Source organism: Ascidiella aspersa, chromosome 1 (genome assembly GCF_963924565.1).
Source record: "Ascidiella aspersa chromosome 1, kaAscAspe10.2, whole genome shotgun sequence".
NCBI lineage: Eukaryota > Metazoa > Chordata > Ascidiacea > Phlebobranchia > Ascidiidae > Ascidiella > Ascidiella aspersa.
Window position 1 is genome coordinate 16,731,275 of NC_139447.1, and position 27,705 is coordinate 16,758,979.

The 27,705-nt window shown below is 33.7% G+C and overlaps 1 protein-coding gene across 1 annotated transcript; it reads right to left on the reverse strand.

Moving 5' to 3' along the window:
- Positions 1–3,305: 3,305 nt before the first annotated feature.
- Positions 3,306–27,601, reverse strand: LOC146168088 (RNA polymerase II-associated protein 1-like). The gene is made up of 23 exons (XM_083386208.1): positions 27,354–27,601; positions 22,945–23,152; positions 22,730–22,873; positions 21,524–21,660; positions 16,556–16,676; positions 16,308–16,500; positions 13,583–13,750; positions 13,364–13,521; positions 10,555–10,718; positions 10,319–10,477; positions 9,172–9,256; positions 8,720–8,969; positions 8,458–8,630; positions 8,230–8,388; positions 7,887–8,037; positions 7,310–7,452; positions 7,063–7,173; positions 6,653–6,772; positions 5,185–5,342; positions 4,367–4,493; positions 4,122–4,290; positions 3,708–3,866; positions 3,306–3,413 (listed from the first exon to the last, which is right to left on the reverse strand). The coding sequence occupies exons 1-23, from the start codon at positions 27,550–27,552 to the stop codon at positions 3,306–3,308; spliced, it is 3,564 nt and encodes a 1,187-aa protein (XP_083242334.1). The 5' UTR covers positions 27,553–27,601.
- Positions 27,602–27,705: the final 104 nt, after the last annotated feature.

Below are 27,705 nucleotides of genomic sequence, written 5' to 3' on the forward strand. Positions count from 1 at the left end.
ACTATACAGCTTGTAACCACAGTAGGATCCAGGGGCCCATCCCGCTATGAAGTTTTTTTACGTTTTTACTATGTTTTGGGCTGTTTCAATAAAATCGCCAAATGTGCTGTATGCATATTTATTGCATTTTTTGCCATAAACCTAATAAAATGCAATTTTTTGTTAAATTATAATGAAAACCCGTTAAAAAAAAACCGTGTGAGCCTATTGTTGTAACAGCATATTTTGTACAGAAAAATTTGGGTCATATAAATTTTATGATCCTCTCAGCTGCCAGCAGTAACAGTTTCCAGTCGTATACCATTCACGGAATATAGTTGGACAAGGGGTTTATAGACAAAGTGAATCACCTTACATTTTTTTTTCAATAAAGTTAACTTTCCATTCTGCAATAAATGATCATTTACACCAGTGGTTCTCAAACTTTTTTTAAAAAAATACGCAACGGTACCCCAACAATTTTTTTAATTGTTCACGGTCCCTTAAAAATACTTGTTTGTGACATTGGTATCCAAAACCGAGCGTTAAAAGGGTCTTTTATAAAATAACAACACTTTGCCGGCGATTTTTTTATCCAAATATAGCAATCCAGTTTAAAACCTGGCCTTCAATGCCGGATTCTTTCAGATTGACTACCAAACATTTATAAATATTTATATGGGAAACTCTGTCAAAAGCTTTAGCAAAGTCTAATTGTATCAATTGAGTAACCTTTATCGATATGGGAAGTGACATGTTCCAAATGTGTTCTATTTGATTAAGATACTGATCATGCTTTTAATAGCGAAATATATTTATCATATTATAACATCTAAACAAACTGATTTTCGGTTTACTAAGTTCTGTACTTAGTTTAATCTTTATTAGTCCTATAAAGATCTTATTCCGAATTGTGTTTTAATCCGACGTTGATGCTAAATTATTTTTGGTCTTATTGCTGGAACCCACTTTTAGTCGCTAATTTCAAAATAATACAGAATTTGTTTAATAGGCCTATTTTTTTCATTTCCTCGCGGCTCACCAGGTATAACTTTCCACGGCGCATCGGTTTAGAAACGCTGCTCTAAATTATCAATTCAAATACCGATTAACTGCGCCGAGTCATTTTGTAATTTACATCTGCTAATGCTAGTTATCCCGCCAATTTAGAAGTTGAAATTTCGGCCATTTCTTTATCAACAATGTGTAAGTGAAGCCACAGTTGTTCATTGTCGTTGGCTCGCGAGTTTGGGAACTAAAAAGGTTTCAACTAGAACGCCCTTCAATCGAATAAACAATACATCCACTAATTAACTTAAATTAGGGCTACCATAATTTCAGCACCCAAAAAGAGGACATTTTTTTGCCGGCAAGTAAAACGAAAGTAGAATTGTTACATTTGAGTTTAATGTTGTTTTACATTTCCTTGGTAGTTGCGGGCAAAAGTTACAAAAATAAACGCAAGGAAAAAGTTACAAAAACAACAAATCAAATTTGTTTTTCGGATTCAGCCCATGAATATTTTGCGGTTCCCTTAACTTTTTCCAAAAAGGAATGATCATTTTTAACGAGATCGTGAACTTGTTTGCACGAAATATCATTGAAATTATATACAACCGTCAAGATGCTCGCATCTGATCCAACTAGGCTGTCTCTTTCTTTGCACCATTGCGGCTACATCAAAGAAAAAAATGCGTTTAACATTTGCATTATTGGCCATAATGCTGAAGTAAAATTGCGCGATTTTTAACAGTTCACTAAACATTTATTTGGTTCTGGGCGCAATGTTTGCAATAACCATCAAGAAGGTAGGGCTGGTGGGGCAATTAGTTGAAAAAAGAAATAAACACAACGTCTCGCCTAAAAGTATTGTTGAAAGTACAGTATAAGCAACTAATTTGAAATGCCAAAAAATAGGACATTTGGGCATTTTTGAGCGTCCTCGGAGGACTATTCACTTTTTTTGAGAAAAGAGGACATCTGGTAGGCCTAACTTAAAGTCCATATTGGGTCAAACTATAGGCCCACCAGCCCATAGGCCAGGAAAATTTATAAATATTTTACTCTTAATAATTTGTTTTTTAGCATTTATGAGTAGTACCACAACAGTCGATCACAGACATGCCATACCTTCAATTATCATACATTGTTACGTCAAAAGCGATGTAGTTAATATTACGTTTGCTATACATTAGTGTAGTTTTACTACTTTTATACAGTTTTTGCTCTTTAAATGTTTTTTGGGTATTACGTTAACACTCAGTCAGTTGCTGCTTGAAACGGTTTGCTAACATTGCTATTTGTCTTCGTTACGGCAGTTAATACAATGACAAAAGCTAAACAAAAAAGTTCAGACTTTTTGGTCCCTCCAAAAATTTTCGGCTGACTACGCCACTGCACCAGTCACATGTTGCCGCGCAGCTTTGTGTGATTCAGCGATTCAAAGTTTGCTATTCGTGCTACAATTCAGAGGTGTTATTAACATTTACGTACCACATCTATACACAGATAACCTCTATCATTCTGTATTGGTATTAATACATGGGAAACAAAAATGCCAAAAAATGTCATTGTTTTTCGCAATACAAAACAATCCCAGCAAGGACAACAAACAATTACTTCTGATATTGTAACACTATACTGTTTTTATTTTTTGTATAAAAGCGCTTTTAATATTAGAAAAAAAAAATAGTTGCTAAACATTGGCACGGGAAGAAGTTATAAGATAAAAAATGGCAGGTCGGCACGTTGAGTTGGACACACCTGGTATAGATGCGTCTTAACGAAGGCATTCAACATAACTTACGCGCAAGTTAAAACAGGTTTTCAAGAAGCGTATTGAAGAGACTGATATAGATGTTTGTCAAAATAAAATTAAGCTTTCCGCGTTTAAAAACATAAAAAAACAATATGATGTTGAAAATCAAACGTAAAGCTTTGCTTGAGCTATCAAGGCCGCCCCGCTACCATTTCAAAGAAATTGAAAGAAGTAACAGCCTATTGCATTAAAAAAAATACATCAATATTGCGTCAGACAGAAAATCAGCTCATTCATTTGTCTACATAAAATTTTCGGTCTGGATTCCACATAGTATTTCATTCTAAATAAACAAACCAGCAAAACTCTTTAAATCTATGGGGTTTCAATAGTGTAATGAAATCGGAAAAAGCTACAAAACAATTTCGAAGGAGTTCTTTGTATTTGGAGAATGTCAAGTTCGGCCATTTTTTATGTGTCTAATATAATTGTACACACTTGGGAAATTATATTGACAGGCCATTTATTTTAGCGAGCAAACAGACAAATTGCGATAAAAATAAATGGGTTAAACAAAAGGCTGATATTTAAAAATGTGCTTTTTAAAGCGAAGGTTGGTGGATGACTGTATCAGCAACAGCAAGTTTTCTCGTTCATCGTCCTTAAGAAAGGAGAACTAAAAAGAAACATAATATAGTTTATTATCAACTACTAGAAACATAATAGCTTACTATTAACTACGGCATATACGCTAGGTATTACTTTTGGCGACTAGGGCTGCATACCAAGCAGTGGCGTAGCCATTTTTTTTGGGGGGGACATTGTTTCTAGTTGAAAAAATGCCAATTTTAACCAAATAAAAGCACCTTTTAGTTGGGGATTAGGCGTTAGCACTTTCATGGGACGCTGCCTTAAAGATTACAATTTGTTAAAAACAACGCTAAAAAAACTGATAAATTAACATACAAACCTCATTTGACAAAGCTGTGGCAACTTGTTGTACGACAACGCGATACAAAAACGGATTTCTTTCTTCGTTACAGCATCCCACCAGTACAGATCGCACATAAGCACACAAAACTTCGTAACTTTTTTCGGGCGTACCCAGATATTCATTTGCACTAAAAACCTAAATATTTTTGTTATATAAAGTCAATAAAAAATTATAGAAATAATCTATTGCTGCCAGGCATAATATATAACCGAGTGTTGCTCATCCAGTGTTGCTCATCCAAGTCTTGAAGACGTTCTGTATAGGACGTCGAAACGTCGATTGATTAATACTGCTGGATGAGCAACACTCGGTTATAAAATATTATAGTTTTGTAAATATTAATATAAAAACACACATAAAAAGCTCAAAATGATTTACGAAGGCTGTTACCTGCTCAGCTCTTAAAGTAATTGTTCGCAACGCGTCACGATGTTGCGACCACAAAACAAGTTTGTACTTGCTGTCGACCTTCTGTGCTCCAAAAGGCATTAAAACAACTTTTGAAAACAAATCGTTACCAAAGGATACAGCTTCGTAATGCTCCACCAACGATGCGTAACTTAAAAAAAAAATCATTTGCTTTTTAATACTATTCACTAACTGCTGTTGGAACTCACAAAGACAGTATAACTTACAAATCGTAAAATGAAGTCAATCCCGGAATTGCGTCATTAAAATTTAGGGATTTTGCATTTGAACAGTATCTTTCAAGTAACTTTTCCAAAAAATAATTAATGGTTTCGTCTAAAAAAAAGTCGCTACCTAAACAACAAATATAGGTCAATTAAAAACGATTTCAAGGATAAACAAGATACAGACAACATGGTTTGAACCAAATCTATTTTCGGATTGATTTTACTAAAGCGAGTATAAATTTTGTTGGGAAGCTAAATATATGTAGGGCGTAGGCACAAAGAACCGATAAGACACTTTTTGAACAATCTTGGTCTCATTAGTAATAATAACACGTAGTTAGTACACCTAGTTATTTGCAAGCATATTCATACTGTAACGTTACTTGACAAATTTAACTTTTCATGTTTTAGGGCAGGCATTCTTAAACTGGGAGGCGAGACCCCTAGGGTGGGGGGACATGAAGGCCTTGTAAGGGAGGCGCGAAGGACTCACTTAAAACAAAAGGGGGGGCGGGGCAAAAAAGGTTTAAGAACCCCTGGCAGTACTATTTGGAGTTTTTTGGATTACACGTCAGCCGCTCGAAACACATTTAAGCAAGTACTGAATTTTAAATATTTAACCACAGTAACGGGTAAGTAACCTTGCCACTTGCGCATATACATATGCGGAACGGTAAACTAAATTTTTGAATTAGCCGAGTTGTCTGAGGTTCGCCTACCACATTGCACAGTATTGAATCATTGTAGTGTGGGATGTATACAGTAGACATAGTATAACAATAGGTTTTAGTGCTCGCAGCTGCATTAAAACAGGTTACCTTGCAGAAAAACACACATCAGCCGAGCTATTTTGGTTTCGACGCCAATGTGTGACAATGCAAAAGGACGATGACTCTCAAGAAAGTGGATAAAGCGCAGAGATGATCTTGTTGCGTTCATTGTTGCCTGTACAGTGCACAGGTCAGTTGGTTCGCCACTACAACAAACATAAATATATACCAACGGAAAATAACAGACATTCGAAAAAGATGCTTTTTAAAACAAGGGGAATAATATGAAAAAATAAACTTAATAAAACATACCCATTTTCTACGGTAACACACAATAAGACCTAAATAGCAACATTACCTAAAGCAGAAAAAACTATAAAACCATAGTATTAAGACCAACGACATAATACAGCCAAATACGCAGTAATATCCAGTACAGCATTAGGTTAAAATCGTCTGAATAAGGCCTAAATTCATCGAAATAAGGCTCAAATTTATCGGAATTAGTCCTAAATTCATCGAAATAAGACCTAAATTCATCGAAATAAGGTCTAAATACATCGCAATAAGGCCTTAATTCATCAAAATAAGGTTAAATTCATCGGAAGAAGGCCGAAAGGGCCAAAATAACGCCCGAACCTGTGGGTAGGGTATGGGACGATGGGGTTTGGGGTAAGTTAAAGTGTTGTTTAGGCCTAATTCTGAGCTTTTAGGTCTTATTCCAAAGGAATTACTATTTGTTCCGATTTAGAGGGCACTTATACCATTAGGTACCAACCGTACCATTAGGTATTAGTACCATTTTGGCCTTATTACGAATTGTGTTCTATTCTGACGTTGGGGTTGTTCTTATCTCGGCCTTATGACTGGAGTCCTTTTCAACACGAAGTGTCTAGTTCAAAACTGTTGCACCAAGTTCAAATTCTTTCTACTTTCTACTAAAATGTTTTACTATGCTATTTCATTTCTTTAGCAGAAATGAAAACTGTTGGTGTAGTTAAAGTAAGTAAACTTTACGCATGAAAAGAACCGATGGTGTTCTATCGCTTTTGTTAAGGGTTGGAAGCCATAAGTTTGGTCTATCTGAAACTTAGGTAAAAATACATGTTCGGACTATTAGCTCATGCACGGCAGTTAATAAACTGAAATTGAATACCTTTACTGTAGTACTGGGCAGTTATGTAACAAAGCATTGTAAAAGCTCATGTGATGCGAAACAAATAATAATGACATCTTAAGGGCGAAAGAATAGTGTAAAAACAAAACGTTGCTTATGGCGAAAATATTTAATCGTTTGGATAATAATACGATTCCAATATCCGTGATTATTTTGTAAGCTTATACCCTGCACTTAATAAGCCTAAACTTTTGTTACAACAATTTGTTAAAATCACTGTTACGAAAAATCGTCACAGTTCTAGTAATATGAACCCGCTTGCGTATCTCTTTTTGAGAACCAGTGTACTACTGGATCAGCCCTGGTGATCACCGTACTCGCATTTTAAATTCAGTTTACCTTTGAACAGTTATGTCATATATTTGCAACAATGGTAAAAATGGCCAGTCTGTAGAAACCAATGGAATCCGGGTGTAAGGAATCAAAAACGATTGCACAGAGGAAGGATCAGAGCAACACCTATCCCAAAAGGAAATGCATTTGAATATGAGTTTTTAAATTAGTACATTTTATATTGCCTAGCACATCTGCCAAAGGCGGTTTGAACAGGATTTATTGATTGGTAATTTCAATAATGCAAGTATGTGATCCTTTTTTGGTACTTTTGTGCAAGGTAAGTGACTACAGAATACTCCTAATGTTTAATGTTAATTAAACGCATACATTTAGTTTTGACAAAACTTTCAAAAACAAACGTTTACACATAATTTCTATATAAGTATAATAATTTCTTTTTTACTCACACCTACCAAGTTTTTGAATCTATCATTTTCTTTGGTAAAACGTTGAAACAAGATGAATATGTAGAATGAATTGAGGTCAATTTACTTGTGTTAATCAAAATATCATCATCAAGATCCCTGAGACATAACTTGGTTTTACTACCTATATAGGTATCATTTTACCAAAAAAGTAATAATTAAAAAATAAGTGCAACAAAAAACATATTTGCAGTTAATAAACCATAATTTGTTTCAAATACTGGTGGATATTTACCTCATAAAATCAGTATGAAAGATACAGCTGCTGATAAGATCATGAGCTAAAAATTCGTCACCGCTAAATAATGTAGAAAAACACTGCAATGCCATTTGGTGGATAGGTGCGATATATTTCTTCAGACCATGTTGAAATGGTAACTAAATCATTTAAAAAAAGCAATACCATTTACGAAATAAAACAATAATAAGGCGAAATATAGGCACCAAAAGTGGATATGCAGAGCATTTTTAGACGCCATAGATTTCTGTGAGCTTTTCGGAATGGTTCCGAATAAATACTTTGGATTAAAAAAAATCCGCAGCGTATGAGTCTAAACAAAATATACTCAATTACAGAAAGCAATAATGTGGTATTAGCCTTTATCCAGCAGATTTAACATATTTAGCTGGCAATTATTTGCTAATGAAAACAAAGATAAGAAACTTCAGTTACTTAGTTGGTTTCAAAGCAGAAGGAAGAGCCATTCAAAAATAACTATTTTGGACTACTATGACCTAGCTAAATTGGCATATAAGGTAACATTCTGCATTTGGTGAATTATCATAAACATTGAACAATAAACATACTTTACCATAAAAACAAAACATTTGACTATCCAGTACATTGTGTACAGCTTATGGCGACAAAGAAAACTATCCAGCAAGCGACATTCTGGGGAGGAAAAGCTGTCAGTAAGACATGACAAAACATTGACGAAGTTAGAGGAAAGCAGTTTGTTGTATCTGTACAAGTAATATTGTTGTATATCGTTACTATTATATCATCAGTAAAATACACAAAGAGCACAATATTTACTAAATATGTAAAAAAGTGAAAACAAGTCTTTGAAACTCAGCCACTTTGGATTTCAACGGTTATAATAAATCGATCCCACAGGTTATTAGAAATGGTTCCCAGTAAAAAAAGAAACATACCTGCATAAAGATATGGCGGTTTGCAAATAGGTTGATGTGAGCATTTGTATAGCTGCACTGCTTTGCCATTTCAAAAAATCATTTTGATTCATAGGACCAACTTCAAGGCTGGGAAGATTTGCAACTGAATATTGTCTTTTCAAATTAATATCTTCAAAACTTGAAAAAAATATACAATTTGTAATGATTATTTAAAAACAATGAAACCATTTAAAAAACACAACATACAGTTCAGAGGAGCAGTTTATTATTGTTGAGTGTAACTTTATAATAATGGTGCTCATGAGTGTTTCTATTTCCCCTTCAGCTTCCAAAATAGAAGTTGTTTTCAAATTCAGAAGTGTACCATAGTATAAACCAATTGTTTCAATTCCAATTGATATTAAAACCAAAAAATCATTCTGCACAAAAATTAGAGAATATACTAATACAACGAAACATGTTGGAAATTAATCTTAGAGCTTTAAGTCTTTAATATAATTGTACTGACCTTAGCTTCTTGATATTCCTTGGACAGAAGCACAGTAATAGAATCATGAATAATTTCTTTAACAAGTTCTATAAGCCCGTGCACTTTGTTGATATTACAAACACAAGTTTTATGCTTTATGTTTCTTAACAGTACAGATACGACTTTCAATACCATCTGCATCCAAGTGAGCTGACATAATTTCAAATTCTTGTTATTTAGCAAAACAAGGCAAGACTGAAGGCCAAGTAGTATTGAGTGACCAAAATCCCTTAAAAATAAATTTTTAATACTTTTGGTGAAACACACGTTTAACAATTTAAACAACGTTGCTTGTTTAAAATAATTGTCTGCTTTATAATATCTGTGTTGTATACAGACATTAATATAAAACAAATAAGGTCTTTTGTAAGGCAATCTAAACTCAGTTTACTTCATACACTTTGGGTATGCTAATATACTAAAAAACTTACCAAAATGTTTGTAGTTGCAAACCATATGACAAGAAAATAATCCACAACTTTAACAATTCCAGGTTTAAAAGTGAAACCCTTGCATCTAAAGTAAGACATATAATAACACGATTCAGTAAACTTTATAAATTTATGTATGTACTTTGTACCTTTAGTGAATAACATAAAAGGTATGTAGTACTAATCAAGTGTTTTAAGCATTCAGCTTAAAATTTGTATTACCCATATAGTTCGAAAAAGTATTCAAAAGTATTAGATTAGCAGCTTGCACCTCCATAAAAAGTGGTCCACCCAAAAAAAGAAGCCTAATACACAAGTATTAGATTTGCGAATAAAAGTTATCTTCAAAAGTGGCAATAAAACCTTGGTGTGTTATTTGAAGGAAGGTATTCTAACATCATGATAAATCCCATTCATAAATAACACAGTAAGATTTTACTTTAAATTTTACGCTCTACCGACAGACGTCAGACTAAAACAATTTTTTGTCACAGAGAATTATATAATCATAACAACTTGATTTTTTATGATAATAAGCTAAGTATTTTGTAACTTTAAGCATGTTACATGTATTTATCTGACTTACTTTCGCTGTTTTGGATATACAGTATGCCCAGGTGTGATTTACTTGCTTTCTCTTTCACTTTTTATGTATTTTACCATAACAAACCAAGGATAGAAAATTCCTAATGCTATATCACAAAATGCTGGCTGTCTTTCTAGTTCAATAAACTAAGGTGGAAAGTTTAAGAACCACTCGCTCCATATAATGAAGTAAGGTATCATATTTCCCTTAATATAACATTTTATAGTGGCCTTGTAGGCTGTTTTCCAGTGGAGAGGCACCATACTAAATTTTATGTAAATTTAACTAAAATTGTTGTACCTTCAATAGGTTGGCACATTTTTATATTTATTGCCATTCTTCATTTATATGAACAAACTGTCTTATAATAGTAATTCAGCAAAGAGTTACGTTGACAATTTGTTAGATAAATTAAACAAGTTGCATTATAAATAATATTACTACTTCATGCTAAATTTATTTTTATGAAAAATTACTATAATTCAACTTCATATTTTACATTTATTTTAAACAAGGTCTAATTGCCTTAACCCAATTTCATCACAATACATCCTTGCTCACCTTTCAGTTTGCATAATTCAAAATCAGAAAAAACAATAGTGAGGTAAGACTGAATATTTTGAAAATTGTGAATCAATCGAGAGCAAGCATGCTGTCCAGATTGAGCAATTTTCTGTAGTAGCTGAACCACGCGACATTGAATATCAGAACTTATTTCAGCTGGTAAAAAAACACAAACTTAATCCAACACTCAAGTATATATTATTTATAATAATAAAAAACTAATAAATACCCACAGCAAGATGGCACTGCGAAATATTGTCGAACAAGAAATGGAACAAGTCTTGGACAAGTAAGTACTTTTGCGGCAATGTTCATTGAGTGGGAACAAAATCTCATCAGAATTTCCAAACATTTTATTATAATTTCATCTGGTGGGTTGCATACCTCAAGAATGTACCTGATTTAAATCATCTTTATTTATGTATATTTATTGAACAGTTTGCCCAGCAGTGGTGGTTTGTTCGTTTAAAAACATTTGCCTGTAAACATAATGAAGTGACTTCCTTGGAAGTTGTTTAGGCAGCTAGTTGGGCTCTTGCATAAAGCTTCAAATTGGATCACTAATCTGGCATAGGACAGGGTTGGCAAACCACTGACCCATGGATATTAAACTAATTTTTATTAAATGACCCACTTGTCTCTTTTAGAAAAAAAGAAATAAAATCAAATATTACAGGAAAGAATAAATGTTTTTTTTTGTTATTTGACACTACTGTTTGCACCAAGGATTTCAAAACTGGGGTTGTGCAAACGGTTTAAAGTGTTAAAAGTGGGTCTAGACCAGTGGTTCTCAAAGGGAGCCACTTGGCTCCCTTTGTGGGGAATTTTAAATTTGGAGGAGGAAATTTGTTCCAGGGAGGAATTGGGGAGGAAAAGTGGATAAAAATGGCTCACTTATTATTATTTGATATTTAACACATATAACTAACTGCACAGAGTTTAAATGGGAATGTCTACTTACTATACGACTTAAAGTAGCCTTATGTCAGTGCTTCTCAACCTATGGGTCGCGACCAAAAATTGGGTCGCCGTTTGATTTGGTTGGGTCGCTGACCGCAGTAGCTCACATGTTTATACTAATTGAGATTGGTTCTGAGAAATATATTTGGAAAATTAAGAAAAAAAAAAAAAAAAAAAGGCGAAAAAAGGTTGAGAAGCACTGCCTTATGTGAAGACGACAATATTCTGCTTTAACTGTGTTAAACCTACGTCATAATAGACTCTGTTTGGTTTACAATATCTATTGTTTCGTCACAGTAAGTAAAGTTCACTAGCACCAGGTGTCGGTTTTCTACTGTTTGTTTGTTTTAGCATGGTTGCAAAAGCATAGCAAAAGTAATACGTAAAAGTAAAGTAAAGAAATGGTGAAACATATTATTGCCCAGATCCAGTATATAATTTAAATTCTGCAAAATGCCAAAGCAAATGCTCGAGAGCAACTTTTTCCAAATCATTCATTTAAAAAACATGTGCTTTGATCCACAAATTTGTGCTAAGTATGCCAAATTAATCATTGCAGAGCAAACACTTCTCCCATTTTCGACTACATATTAAGTTGAATGTGGTTTTAGTGCCATTACAGATATTTTAACAAAAAAAAGGTACACTTTACATTTGCAAACACGGTGATCTTCGGGAAAAACTGACATACTTTTCTGCTCAATTTTCATTGTTTTTTTTTATGAAGCTCATGGTTCACATTAACAATGAATAACGCTTTGTACCCTACTTTTGTAATGTTCACTGTTATCTATGAGATGAATAAGAAAAACGCACCTTGCACATCATATCCATATACTGTGAAATTTTGGCAATATTCCTTTTGAGATTTTTTGGGGAGGATTTAACATTGTTCAAGTCTTTAAGGGAGGAATACGAAAAAAACTTTGAGAACCACTGGTCTAGACTCTAGATTAACATCGCTTTAACAAATGCATGCAGAACTTCAGACAACATAAAAGCATTTTGATTACCTCTGTGAAACGTAAAGGGTGGCAAAGATTAAGAAAATTAAAAGCTCATAGCCTGATATCTTCCGGGATCCCTTGTTAAAACCACACTAAAAAGCTTTCTGCTAAATTAATTTGATACCTTAAAAAATTACTGTAACTTAGTAAACCATTGTTCCTAAAATTTGTTTGAATCCTAATTTGCAAATCATCCAAAATACTTTACCTATATTTTTTATGAAAAGGTTAATTTTGGTCAAACGACAAAATATACTCAACTTAACCTGGGAAACCCTGACTGTTTTATTTATATATTTAATAGAGCATTTTATAAAAGAAATCCCTTATTAAAATTAATAAAAAGTCACTAAAGTTTGCAGGGAACAAAAACTATTTGAAATTAATACAAGCATTTGAGAGAAGCGCCCAACTAAATTAAAAAGCCCTGTCAATGATTGGTCTATAGTTATTAGTAGGAAAAGGATTGACCAGAATATAAACAATGACTTCAAAAAAAAATATCTAAATTAGTAGGTGTAAGTTTGAACAATTCGAATAACTCTTATTGATTTTCAAAATACAGAGGCACACTAAGTGAAACGTTCAAAATAATAGCTACTTCTGTATGGGCTTTAATATTCTTATTACGACTTTCAAAAAACTTCAACAAAATTCTGTTGGAGGGTAAAAATAAATTAATTTTAAATTTAAATAAAAGAAAAAACATTGAATTCCTATACAGAACATCTTGGATATGCTGAAGGCCATATAATCAGTATAAAAGCCTTTAGAGTTACATAAAGTTATGGGGATATTACTTATAATTTTATATGTTGGTTAACAAGAGTTACCTGAACAGGGCAGTTTCAGGAAGGTAACCCAGACTTAGGAGTTAAAAGCAAAAATAATTTTGAAAAAACTTTAAATGAACTGTGAACTGCAGCACCTACAGCATGCTAGACTGCCTAGTTTTTAAAACACTGCTGCAAAGTATTCTATTAGAAATTCTTTCAGTTTAAGAAATCAAGAATTTATTGCTTTTCAATAGGGTAGAAATTTTATTGGTAGGTAGGAAGTGAAGTGTGAAACATACCTTAATCTAAATATTATATTCGTTTTTTCCAGTCCATATATTAAATCCTTTTGAACAAGTTGAAAATCATTACACTTTTCAGCATGAGAGGTTAAACAACACAATGCTGGAATTTCACATCCTCGGGAACTTAAAAATTGAAAGTTTAAAATTTTTACCTGAAAATAGTAAGAACATTAAATAGCTTTCAAAAACAATGCTATTTTTTAAAGCATTTACCTCTGTGTCACCTGGACAAAGAAGGGCCCACAGTGTGTCTATTGCTGCATGAAGACAGTTATTTGAATTCTCATCTAAAGCCCATCTCAAAATAAATGCAAAGCCAGCATCAAGCAAAACACTAAGAATGGATATGGAAGAAGTCATACTATATTGTCCAAGTGCTTCCTAGAAAACAAATAAACCAGGTTTACTTTCTCAAAACATTTGATTGTTAACATTAAACATAAAGTGTAAACACATATCTGTAATATTTAAAATAAAAAGTGGTATGTCTTTCGTAACTTTGTGGCTATGAAGGTCTAGCTCAGTGGTTCTCAAAAGTTTTTTTCGTATTCCTCCCTTAAAGACTTAAACAATGTTAATTCCTCCCCAAAAAATCTTAAAAGAAATATTGCCAAAATTTCACAGTATATGGATATGATGTGCAAGGTGCGTTTTTCTTATTCATCTCATAGATAACAGTGAACATTACAAAAGTAGGGTACAAAGCGTTATTCATTGTTAATGTGAACCATGAGCTTCATAAAAAAAACAATGAAAATTGAGCAGAAAAGTATGTCGGTTTTTCCCGAAGATCACCGTGTTTGCAAATGTATAGTGCACCTTTGTTTGGTTAAAATATCTGTAATGGCACTAAAACCACATTCAACTTAATATGTAGTCGGAAATGGGAGAAGTGTTTGCTCTGCAACGGTCAATTAGGCATACTTAGCACAAACTTGTGGATCAAAGCACATGTTTTTTAAATGAATGATTTGGAAAAAAGTTGCTCTCGAGCATTTGCTTTGGCATTTTGCAGAATTTAAATTATATACTGGATCTGGGCAATCTTATGTTTCACCATTTCTTTACTTTACTTATACGTATTACTTTTGCCATGCTTTTGCAACCATGCTAAAACAAACAGTAGAAAACCGACACCTGGTGCTAGTGAACTTTACTTATTGTGACGAAACAATAGATATTGTAAACCAAACAGAGTCTATTATGCCGTAGGTTTAACACAGTTAAAGCAGAATATTGTCTTCACATAAAGCAGTGCTTCTCAACCTTTTTTCGCGGCGACCCTAATATTAGGCGTAAGTATGACGACTAAGCTTTGGCGACCCAATTGTTTTTTCTTGTAAGCGAACTAAAAACTAGCTTCTTGTAAGCGAACAAAAAATAGGCATTAGCATAAAGAATTTCGAATTTTAATAATTATTCTAAGACATTATTTATATTGCCTTCTTAATTTTCCAAATTTATTTCTCAGAACCAATCTCAATCAGTATAAACATGTGAGCTACTGCGGTCGGCGACCCAACCAAATCAAACAGCGACCCAATTTTGAGTCGCGACCCATAGGTTGAGAAGCACTGACATAAGGCTACTTTAAGTCGTATAGTAAGTAGACGTTCCCATTAAAACTCTGTGCAGTTAGTTATATGTGTTAAATATCAAATAATAATAAGTGAGCCATTTTTATCCACTTTTCCTCCCCAATTCCTCCCTGGAACAAATTTCCCTCCCCAAAATTTAAAAGAGCCAAGTGGCCCCCTTTGAGAACCACTGGTCTAGCTGCAATCTGCTCTGCTCATAATAAAGAAATGAACACCTGATTTTTGTGAATCTGTCATATTTAAAAACCTTTTCCTTGTTACATGATTTTTTATTTCCAATGATGACATTTTTAAATTTTTTAAATTATTTCTTGGTGACAAAGTTGTTAGTTGTTAAAATAGCTAAATCAATATTCAGTTACAGTAAATGTATTAGGATACTCACTATACAAACTGTATAACGTGTTATCCGAGGGAATTGCACCATGCTTATATTTTTGGCAAATTTAATGCAAAAATATTTCAGATTGATTTCATGAATATTTTTAATTTTATCACTATAGATTACATTAACTACCGAATCTAGTGACTTAGTAGCTTGTTGCACCGAGGTTAAAACTAGCCAAAAAGTTAGTACCTTGTTTCATGAAGCCACAACAGTCCTTTTCAAGACTGAGGCTAATTAAAACTTTCAACCAAGCGACCTTCGGTAAAGAGCGTTTGACCGATTTCATGCTAATAAATGTGCACAAGATATTAAATATTCTGTGAATAAGATTATACCCCAAAACTTGGGAACAACATATTAATTTTGTATATAATTACGAGCCTGGTTTCTACGTTGATGACAGGTCATTTCATCAACTAATAGTTTTTTGTTATCATGCCTGTTAGGGAGTAAACATTTTAAGGAGACCACTGTAACAAGCAGCGATAAGGAGGTGGCAGTGATAAACACGGATGGTTTTCAATGCCAGGTTCAATGTTGCCGATGTAGCTTGCAGCAATCACGAGTTTAATTTTTGTAATTATAATTTACTGAGATTTCAAAACGGGTTGTCAAGACTCCTAGAAAAGGGGTATCAAATGGTGATCAAGTTTAAAGGTGATCAGTAAGAATTTTGTACTGGTTTTAAAAAAATGTCCTGGATTTTTTAAAGTTTGGTGCCTATGACTAGCAGAATATATTATGCGAACTTCTTGATTAAACTATCAGGAGTGAATTTTTTTTTGATAAGTTCGTCTGGGTACAAGGCAGTTGTGAGGCTTGCCAGAAATCTAGTGTGTCTAAAAACGCTTTGTACATTCATGTTCTTTTTGTATATCATAATAACAATCATAATGTAAAGCGTTCAAGGCTTTGGATTGCAATACTACTTTAAAATTAAAAAACACACAACCTGTTTAATTATTTTGGCAATAATTCGAAGGGATAAAACTCTCTGCTGTATTACTCCACTACGTGTCATATCCATTAGTTCCTGTAGTGTATACCCAGCTAAACCAGGTTTATCTCCGTGATGGTGTAGTCCAAGGTATGTTGGAGTATTTGTTTGGTCTTCATTTGATAATATATTTCCAGTGAAGTCAAATCTATTGCAATGTAAACGTAATAAACTAAGTTTACCCTTGGTCAGAAACAAACTACCTTAATGAAATTTGAATTTGCTTGTTTTGCACAAGAAGAGGAACCTCTTTCATCCAATCAGGTTTGTCAATCTCTACAGGACCCATACTTAAAGATTTTGAATTAGAAGGTGTTCCATGTTCTAGAAAATAATGACTTAGAAACAACTCATCCCAAAAACTATCTAGAAATAACGTATATAAAATAAAAAATTAACATTTAGGATAAAGCAGATTTATGAACAGTTAAAAAAGAAGTTTCAATGCATATTTTTTCCGTTGTAAGTTCCTGCGAAGCACACTACCAAAATTACTGGCAAACATTACAAATAAATGCATGCCAGATGTAAGCCTTGGTTTACAGCCTATCCATAACAAAGTTGTGCACTAGATAGGTTTGACTAACACAGCCCTTAAAACCAGTTTCTATGTAACCCATAGTAAGGACCCTGATCTGTGATGACATAGTAGTTTACCACCCTGCATAATTTTATCCAAGCTTTAAGTAAAACTTATGTAGAATTATTCATGGAAACTTGGCGCCAACCTTCGTTTCATCATTAAATAATGTAAAATATATTGTACAAGCGGCTAACATGTAATGACAGGTGCAGAAAATTCTCAATTTACTTAAATGCATAAAGTTACCAAAATTACCTTCCATTGTACAACTTGGGACAAAAAAATATGCTATTGCTAAAGGGTTACTTAATGTCAACTTTAGGTCAATTTTCAGGGAGTTTATGCCAGAGCATAGTTGTTTAAGTAGGAGTAACATATTACATGCATTAGTAACTTTGTATTCTTGGCAGCATATTATTTTACTGCTTGTTTTACAGATCATGCTTGCAGTAATGTAGAACTAAAAACCAAAATGTTTTTATAAAAATGAACTTAATTTGTAGCAAATAGTGTAGCATTACACCCACTATTAGGCAAAAAATTAAGTTTTGGCAATAACCTGATGTTTCTACCACGTTTACTGTTTTTTGTATATAAATATGCATCACATTTTAAACAAACACTTTAAATGACAGTTGTATGGAATGTTAACCAATATTGATTTTTAAACTCGTTATTTCTGCCTGATTTTCCTGTATTTGTTACAAAAAGTAAAAAAAAAATGGAGCCTTTTTAAAATCAAGGATTATCCCAAACACAATGCTCTGTATTTAAAAGAAAACAGTGAAATTTTGTGACGTTTATGCTAAACAAGGGTAAAAAAGCATCAATCATCTATTTTCCTGCTTTAGGTAACTTAAAATGTATTCAATCCTTAACCCAAACGCAGCCCTATTTCGAGACATAAAATATATATACTAAAAACATTTTTACTGAACTAGTTATTTTGAAAAGCAATGCATTTCTATAAACAGTGAAGAAAGAAGTAGTACAATAAAACGATAACAATGTCACAGTTGTATAAAAGCAGGAAGGAGGCAGAAATTGTATTTATTTATTTTTTTCAGTCAATTTTTTTTCAAAAATCCAGGTATGATCGCCTATGATCTTCAACAGCGGGCAGCGGTTTGCCCATTGCTTAAAACTTTTAGCTAATATAGCAGTGTTTAATTCTACCCCTTTTCCTCGGCATCATTAACAACTTTAACTTTAAAGTACCAACTACTTTAATTTATTGTAACCGATATATAAGGACCGATAATTAGGAATATGCTTCAGCCAATCAAATTTCTAATGAAGTAGCAAAATAATAAACCAGGAATCAGGTAAAATTTGTTTATTTTTATGATGCAAAACTGTAATGCCTTGGCAAAACCCTTCCAGTTTTGCAGTTGCAAGAAGCTTTTGGGCATTTGATGCCTTCTCTACGTTGGTCATTTAAATATGATTGCTGAACAAGAAAAATAAGACACATTTTTCAACAAGATATCAATGTCAACAACAAGATATCAGCCTCACCGTGAAGTTCAAATAAAAATAGCATTATAACCAATCTGATCAGATCTCTTGAGCATTTTTTGACAATCTTACCTTACAACATCTACCTTGCACTGTATGTTGCATCTGGCTGACGGTGGGAGACCTTACTTGGCATTGTGGCAACTGGTATAGATCAGGTACTTTTAGAACACTCTTTGCACACTAGAACACTCATTCATTCGAATTAAGGTATTAGGCAAATAACCACACTAATAACAAAGCTAATAAATTTTATTTATTAATTCAATATCACCAAAATCATGGTGATTGACGCAAACACTCTGAAGCAAATACAGCAAGACCTGAAAGAAGTAAAGGTGATCTTGAGTCAACTTTTCACCCCAATAAATTGGGGAAACCTGTTTAAAAATGTTTTGTGATATTTTAAATCTGTTTGCAAGCCTTAATGAGCTGTAGATCTAGAGTCTATGTCTAGATTCTAGACAAAGCAAAATCATTAAGTGAGTTTTGAATGATGACAACAACATCATTGTTCAGCTGTTAATTTTAGCCTGTTGAATACTTTTGTTACTTCACGGCTGTTTGCTTGGTTCATCGGTGCTTGTAATGTCACATATTCAGGGCGGTGAGGGCATTACAAGTGCCGTTACAAACATTGACAAATCCAAAGAAAACTATTTTTATTTTATGAGACTATACCAGATACCAAAGCTTAATCATAATGCATCTCTAGTTTATAGGCAAACAAAGCGACATAACTTTGGAAATCTCCCTGATGCTGTGAAAGCAACTTTTGGGGGCTTGGAGAATCCTTAAATGCAATAACATTCATAAAACATTATTTTTTACAAATATTGAGAATTACAGTAGAAAGTATTTCCATCAAGATGTTTTGAATTATTGCCCCATAATTAAATCCTTGGCAGTATATCATAGCTTAATTTTTTTTTTTTTTGCACCAAGGTATTCTGAAAAGAAGGTCATTCATGTAAAAGTGCTGAAAATGAATTTTGAGTGACTTGCAGAACCCATGTAAATGTTAAGCTAAGCAGATCATTAACACCTACCAGAAAACAACGCCATTTGAATTTTCTAAAAAGTTAGCACACAGCCACTAAATGCTAGCCAAGCACATGATTTTAACATTTTACAACATGCATCCTGAATTTTCCTCATATGTTGGCCTATCAAGATTCCTTACATTTTACTCAGCTCAGTAAGGGAAACTTTTTGTAGAGAAGTGCTAAGATTTTAGAACCCAAATATTTCCCATTCCTGGAGCAAGAATAAAAATTTTGAGGGGGGGTAACGATTGTAAAAGCGGCCAATTACGGTTCTCTTATAGGCCGGTCTCTTCTACAGTAGGGCTGTTGGTAGGCACATAAATCAGCATGTTTTAATAAATCCTGCTACTTATATTCATATTAATTAAATAATGCTATGACTGTCGCAAAAAGGACCATCTACTGTAGGTCCAAGTTTTATTTTAAAAGGGTTTTATTTTATCTTGATTCTAATACGAGCATTTCAGACTTCTCTTGTGGAAGAGACACATATCTAGTAAGGCTGTTTAAACCTGGCTGGAGAAAAGAATTGGTTTTGAACTTTTGTTTGGTTCTTAAAACTCCATTCACAAACATTTTCCACTTTATCAGGGATAATTCAAGACTTCCTTAAGGTGGGAATGCATGTATTGGGCATTATGTGGTACAGGTCTCCCTGCTAAATCCAATTTGGCACATACAATTTTACTTTTATGGTTTTAGAAAATTCTTATTGACAAAGAAAACATAGCAGTCCTTCTTATTACAACATGAGGAACAGCAAAATACATGGATATTGATTGTTTGTTTAGCCAGTTGTGTAAGCCACATAAACATGCTGTATATTGTACAACTGTTCATGTTTTGTCTTGGGTTTCTTAATGGTCAACTAAAGTATGATTGTCTAAAAAACGTTGAAAAGATCTTCCCTTTTCTGTTCTTTTTAAAGTTGTTAGTAAAACCAGATTGATGTTCACATCAATGTTGTATAATGTAAGTAATGTCACCATGCACAATGTGCCTCTAAAATAGTACAGCACAACATTAAAAAAATAAAAATGTGAATATTTCAAAAACCTGATGTGCTAAAAAAAAATTGAAAACAGTTTCAGAATCAATCTATTTATCACTAGGGATGTTCAAAGTAGAATATTGAATCCTTGGATTCCAATCCAGATGGGATTCAAATCCAATTCTCCAATACTCAGTGAGGTTATGCAGTTATGCACAGCGTAATCGTCAAGTATTCGTTATGTCAATAGTAACTTTGCATTCTTTGCAGAACATTATTTGACTGCATAACAGATCATGTTAGTCAAAAAAGAAGCACTAAGACCAAACAATGCTTTAAAAAACAGGACCGAATTGCTAAAGAGTTCTGTGTGCAGTGTGCATTGTATTCACTATTGGCAAAACAAGTTTTGGCAACAACCTGGACAATTGACTTATGGACAGTTGACCTGGACAGTTGAGCCCTGTAGATTAAGATTAATCCCTTTCCCAAACAAATTGAGGTTAAGTATTTAATATAAATATACCAGGATTTCGAAACCTATTATTCTAGAATACCTTGGGATTCTACTTTAAACATCCTATCTATCACATTTCCTTTTATTTGCTGTTGACCAGTGTTTTTAATAGAAAAATGTAGTCGGATCCAATACTCTAGGTTAGAAACCTATTATTCTAAAATACCTTGTAATTCTACTTTGGACATCCCTATTTTTAATAATATATTTAGATATGTTCAATATATATAAATTCCAATAGAATACTTCTAAGCTGTAAACCACCAGAAACTTATTGGGAATGTTAACTAAATTAGATATTTTAGTGAGTGTTAAATCTCCTCATGATGGTATTTTTAAATTGAAAAACAAACGATATGCATTGTGTGTTTGTGATGTTTTTATATTGGTTTCCAATTCGTTTAATGTTGCAACCTTGACTTAATTGCAGTTAAATAAAATTGTGCAGGTGGCGAAGCTTGCTAACTGAGCAAGAGCACAAACTTACAAGCTCATATTATTCACCATGACACTCACTTTTGCTTCTAATAAAGTCCAGAACTTTATGATCCATTGTGGAGATAAGTTTATGCTGCTCTTGTAAAATCTCCTCTTTGGTCATATTATCCAATTTGGTAAGATTTTCAGTATGAATTTGTTGTCTGACAGTCATGCTGCACAAGTCAAATGTTGGTATTTTAAAGTAACAAGTACCAAAAATTTATTTTAAAAGTAAAATATAGTCTTGCATAAAGTTTATCAATAGCAATAAATAACTGCTAAGTGGTGTTGTTGGTGGTTCTAAAAATTGCAAAAAGAGTCAAACCTCCAAAAAGGCTATTTACCCTTAATAAACACTTGAATTATTTCTGTATAACAAACATTACACTAACACAAAACAAGGGAAATCTTGAATTGTTTTCCTCTCACGTATAAAACGGAAAAAATAAATCACAATAAAGACATGCCCATGATGCCTGTTGTCTCCATTTGAAATGTAGTGCAGATACAAAATGGTCTGAAGTTAATGGAGGTATTTTTTAGGGGCTGAAAATGTCAACTGAAAGTTTGAATATTGGTAACCATATTTTCCCCTTTTAATATTATTTTATGTTGTATGGATAATTTGCAAAATACCCATGATATTTATCTAGGGAAAAATATTTTGTATAACATACACATTTTTAAAAGTAACTGAATAGTTTTATGATTACCAAAACTGTATGAACTGACAATGCATGGCTACAGTTGTTAGTTTACAGTACAGAGGGTACAAACAAGATGTCCTTCAGCAGAAATCCATGACCATCAAACTAAAGTATTGGTTGGCTGCAGTCCCATTTAATTCCCACACTTTCAAACTAATAAACTATTTTGTTTACCAGGTTGTTTTGAAAAATATTATTGGCAAATTTTAAACAGAACAAAGTTGCTTTATCATTCTTACAACTTATTAGGACAATGTTAAATACAATAACATTATTAGATATCGGAGAAAAAGTGTATTACAACTTAGAACTAATGTCCAAAATGCAGGTATAATTATTCCCAAATGGGGCCGGTTTTGCCTAAACTGTCTTATGCTTATGCCCTATGGATTCAAATGAAATGGTATTCTATTAAACATAAACTTTTAGTAAACCCAAAAGAATAATAATGAATATCTAATATTTAAGAAAGCTAAGGTCCAATAAAGTGTAAATTTATATGCAATAATGAAATATACATTTAGAACTGTTTTACCTAATTTCTGGATTAGTTGTACAATTTTGATTAAAATTTGTCCTTAAAACATCCTTTTCCAAATATTGTGGCTTGCAATTCGCAACAGTTTTTTTTTGCGAACCTGATTTCTTTTCCATGCATTGTTGGTAAAACAGGCTACGTCTAAATAAAAAAGGTCACATATAAAATATTTAGGGCCTGAAAAATTAACAATTAAAATTTATTTTCCTTACTTTTGATAATTTGGCTGAACAAATTTCGACTCTTTTTTTTGTAAACATTTAAAGGTACTTGGAAAAGCATTTCTTCTCGGAGCTGGATATTTCACATGCAACTCTTGGATGTTCCGCTCTTTTATAGTTGAATTTAAAACATTTGAATTGCTCGGATCACATTGTTCAGAACTTGCATCGTCCAAACTTTGATGTTTGAGTTCATCATCTGTTTATTTTGCAGAAAACTCAGAAAAGTGCCAATACATACATCTTCTCATTATACAAAGTATTTATATGACAAAAAAGCAGGCCTGCATAACATATCGCAACCTTTTTTGCGGCCCACAATGAATTTTTTGTAGTTTTTGCTTCTTTTTTTAATCAGTGCGGTCCTGCTTGCATATTCTTGTATATTGCAAAAAATGCATTTACATTGTTATATACCTAAAAAAAAAATACTGGGACTGGCCTTGTGGCCAGTTGGTAAAAAGGTTGCAGGCTGGATATTTAACCTTGGCGGGTCGTATTTTGTGAGTTCAGGGCCTCGGTTTATATATCTGCAAACGGAAACTGTCCCACACTCGCGTGTAGAATTTGATAAAGTAAAAGTTGCCAAGAAGTAGCAAACTAAATGAAAACTTTAGCAGTATAAGGAGCAAAAGTAATTGTAAGTCTAAAATTGTGTTTGTGTGGCATTTGCTGCATTGAACCAGTCATGTTTATTCGGACCCCCCCCTTTTCGGAAGTGACATTAACGTTTATCGTTCGTTTTTGTCAGGGTTTACCTCACCGTCCGAAGCTGCGTGTTTTTTTCAGTGTAATTGGGTCACACGTCTTGCTAATGCGAAACCAAAATCAAAGGCAAAACGCCTTTTTCGTTTCTTGTTTGGTCGACCGTAAACGCAGGATATTTTTTTGTCTTTCGCCTTTCGTTATTCGTTCGGGTTGGCTGATGAACAAGTGGGTGTTCGACAATTAATAACAGTCAATCAAGCGGTCGCTGTAATTAATTGGGCCCGCTGCCTCTTTAACAAACTATACACGAGTCCATTTTGAATACTTTTTGAGTATTTTAACTACGCAAAGTGCGAAATATTTTCGCGCTTCGCGCGAATGTTATTTTTACTTTTGACGCTGTCTATTAAACTAGATTAGCGCTTCTCTACCGTTGCGCCGTGGAAGGCTGCCAAGTGCCTCGCAGCCAAACGGAAAACGTATTCAAAAATATTGCACATATATTTTCCAACATTTATTTTTTTTTATTTTCGGCAATGTAATAAAAACTTGCAAGAAATTTTAAACAATGCCATTTTCCCCCACAAAAAAAATCGCGCTCGCTTCGCTAAACAGGTGTGTACTCAGTTAAAAAAATTAAAAACACTGAACTAGATTAACTATTGAAGTGGCGTTTTTGCAGATGTTGCGCTAATCAAATAACACCGGGGAAAAGCGATCTTCGTTTAGTATTGCAGGTGGCGAAAGACGTGCTTTTAATTTAGCGTAGTCCCGTAAATGGATTTACCAAAATCGATCACATATATTTCACGGACTTGTTTTCGTTTTTCTCCTGAAGTTAACGATTGTACACTAAGCGGTTTCGCAGCTGGCGCCTGGCAGGAGTGTCAACGATGTACGTGTGACGTTGTGTTTTGCGTCTAAAAGTTTGCTTTTGCTGGACGTTAATTGGCTGTTTCTGATGATTTTTTTATTATTTATGACGTCATTACAATCGCTGTTTTATGACGCCATATCTGTCAATATTTTATGATGTCATTTACGTCAGACGGAAAAACGGGGAATTCCCGAAGTTGAAAATTCGGGACCCCCCCCCTTTTTGGATTTCTGGATACGCCCCTGCTTGTGGCGTAAATCACGACATTTTGGCAAAATTTTAAAACGATTTCACCAATTTGAATGCAATACTAATAGACTGTACTTTATGTATCCTACATCAAAATTGGAGGGTTGCTTAAGTTTTTGAAAACTGTAAGTGGGTCGCGAAAACAAAAAGGTCAGGAATTGCTGGTCAAGCAGATTGTTGAACAACAAAAATATTTTAAGATAAGCATAATGGCAGTGGTTTAACAGAATAGAGCAGGCTTCTCAGATACACTCTGTCTCTACTGTTGACTTTCCTGAAATGCTATATTGGATAAGACATAAATAATGCATTTAACAAGGGTGTATTGAAAAAATTGGTAAAAAAAAAGTTAATTTAAGGTCTGAGTTGCTCAATGGGAAGAAAGGCATTACTTGACATATAAATTGTTTATCATTTTAAAAACTACAGTCAACTTAAATGGGTGTGAATTATACTGGGATGCAACTGAAATAGACATTTACACAATGTGTATTATATGTAGGGATGCTCAAAGTAGAATATCGAATCCTTGGATTCGAATCCAGATGGGATTCGAATCCAATTCTGCCATTTATTTCGGGTAATTGGAACCGATATAATTTAATGTTTTACCGCCGATTGTTGCGCCTAATGGCACAAACGCGTGTGGTAAGTTGGCCTTTAAATGTAACCTCGTGGTGCAGTGTTAGCGTTTTTTCTCGCGACCAATTACCGCGTCTCGTGATAACGTTTGTCTAATAATTAAGTGTCAATCAAGCGTTATTGGGCGAGCGACTAACATGTAATGTCTGGTGTGGAGTTCGCAATTTCCCTAAATGCGTTAAGTTGCAAAAGTAACATAGCGTTGCAAAACGTGCTGGCCGTCCACAAAATGCGCTATGGGGTTACTTAAGGTCAACTTTAGGCCAATATTCAGGGAAGTTATGCAGTTATGCACAACGTAATTGTCAAGAATTCGTTATGTCAATAATAACTTTGTATTCTTTGCAGTACATCATTTGACTGCATGACAGATCATGTTAGTCAAAAAAGAAGCAATAAGACTTAACAATGCTTTCAAAATCAGGACCGAATTGCTTAAGACTTCTGTGTGCAGTGTTGCATTTTCTCACTATTGGCAAAAATATAAGTTTTGGACACAACCTGGTCAGTTGACATATTCCAGTTTACAGAACGGCTTCAGATGACAGTTGTTAAGAATGTTAAACATATGAGAGAGTTTTTTTATTATAATGTACACATGCTAGAAAATTGTTTGGGCGATTTATTGCTGTGATTGTGGGCCCTGTAGGGTAGATTAAGATTAATCCCTTCCCCAAACAAAATCGAGGTTAAATAATTTAATAAAAATATACTAGGATTCGCTATTCTGGATTCGTTATTAGGGATGCTCAAAGTAGAATATCGAATCCAATTCTGCCATTTATTTCGGGTAATTGGAACCGATATAATTTAATGTTTTACCGCGGATTGTTGCGCCTAATTGCACAAACGCGTGTGGCAAGTTGGCCTGTCGCCGCGGCGACCAATTTGTGCTTGCTTTAAATGTAACCTCGTAGTGCAGTGTCAGCGTTTTTTCGGCCGACCAATTACCGCGTCTTGCGATAACGTGCGTCTAATAATTAAGTGTCAATCAAGCGTTATTGGGCGAGCGGCTAACGTGTAATGTCTGGTGTGGAGTTCGCAGTTGCCCTAAATGCGTTAAGTTGCAAAAGTAACATAGCGTTGCAAAACGTGCTGGCCGTCCACAAAATGCGCTATGGGGTTACTTAAGGTCAACTTTAGGCCAATATTCAGGGAAGTTATGCAGTTATGCACAACGTAATTGTCAAGAATTCGTTATGTCAATAATAACTTTGTATTCTTTGCAGTATCATTTTACTGCATAACAGATCATGTTAGTCAAAAAAGAAGCAATAAGACTTAACAATGCTTATCTTAACAAAAAACAGGACCGAATTGCTTAAGACTTCTATGTGCAGTGTTGCATTGTACTCACTATTGGCAAAAATATAAGTTTTGGACACAACCTGGACAGTTGACATATTCCAGTTTACAGAACGGCTTCAGATGACAGTTGTTAAAAATGTTAAACATAAGAGAGAGTTTTTTTTATTATAATATACACATGTTAGAAAATTGTTTGGGCGATTTATTGCTGTGATTGTGGGCCCTGTAGGGAAGATTAAGATTAATCCCTTCCCCAAACAAAATCGAGGTTAAATAATTTAATAAAAATATACTAGGATTCGCTATTCTGGATTTGTTATTCTAGATTCGAAACCTATCATTCTAGAATACCTTGGGATTCTACTTTGAACATCCCTATTTGTTATTCTAGATTCGAAACCTATTATTCTAGAATACCTTGGGATTCTACTTTGAACATCCCTAATTATATGATTAAGCTCTCTTTTTAGGAAAAAAATTGAAAGGTGTAAAAGGGAGCTTCAAGCAATAGGCTTTTGAAAATGTTCAATAACTGACCCTACCCTCTGATTTATAGTGCCAGATATTGAAATGATAACAACAAAACTGATAAGGGTTATAAATATATACCACCTACCAACACATTTAAATGGTTCATCCGATTGTCGTTTTTGAAACTTATCATCATGGACAACTAAACTGCCATCTTCTTTTGTTTTATTTACACATTTAACAAGAGTAGTCGATGACTTTTGTCCACTTAACAAAAATTGTTGCTGAAATCTTAAAAGATCTTCTTCTATGTCATCAGAAACAGGTCTTCTATTGTACATCATGAATGGCTAGTATATTTATATTTTTAAAAAATCCTAAAAATTAACAATTGAATACATATCTGAAAGACACAGAGGTTAGATTTATATAATAATTATAAAAACATTTGTTTGTCTTCACTAGGGATGTTTAAGGTAAAATACCTAATCCTTGGG

Coding starts and splice junctions, on each gene's coding strand:
- LOC146168088 (XM_083386208.1), bottom strand. CDS start 27,552: ATGATGTACAATAGAAGACCTGTTTCTGATGACATAGAAGAAGATCTT. Junction 10,478..10,554: donor TTTCGCAGTGCCATCTTGCT/GTGGGTATTTAT, acceptor TTTTTTTACCAG/CTGAAATAAGTTCTGATATT. Junction 4,291..4,366: donor TTGACTTCATTTTACGATTT/GTAAGTTATACT, acceptor TTTTTTTTTAAG/TTACGCATCGTTGGTGGAGC.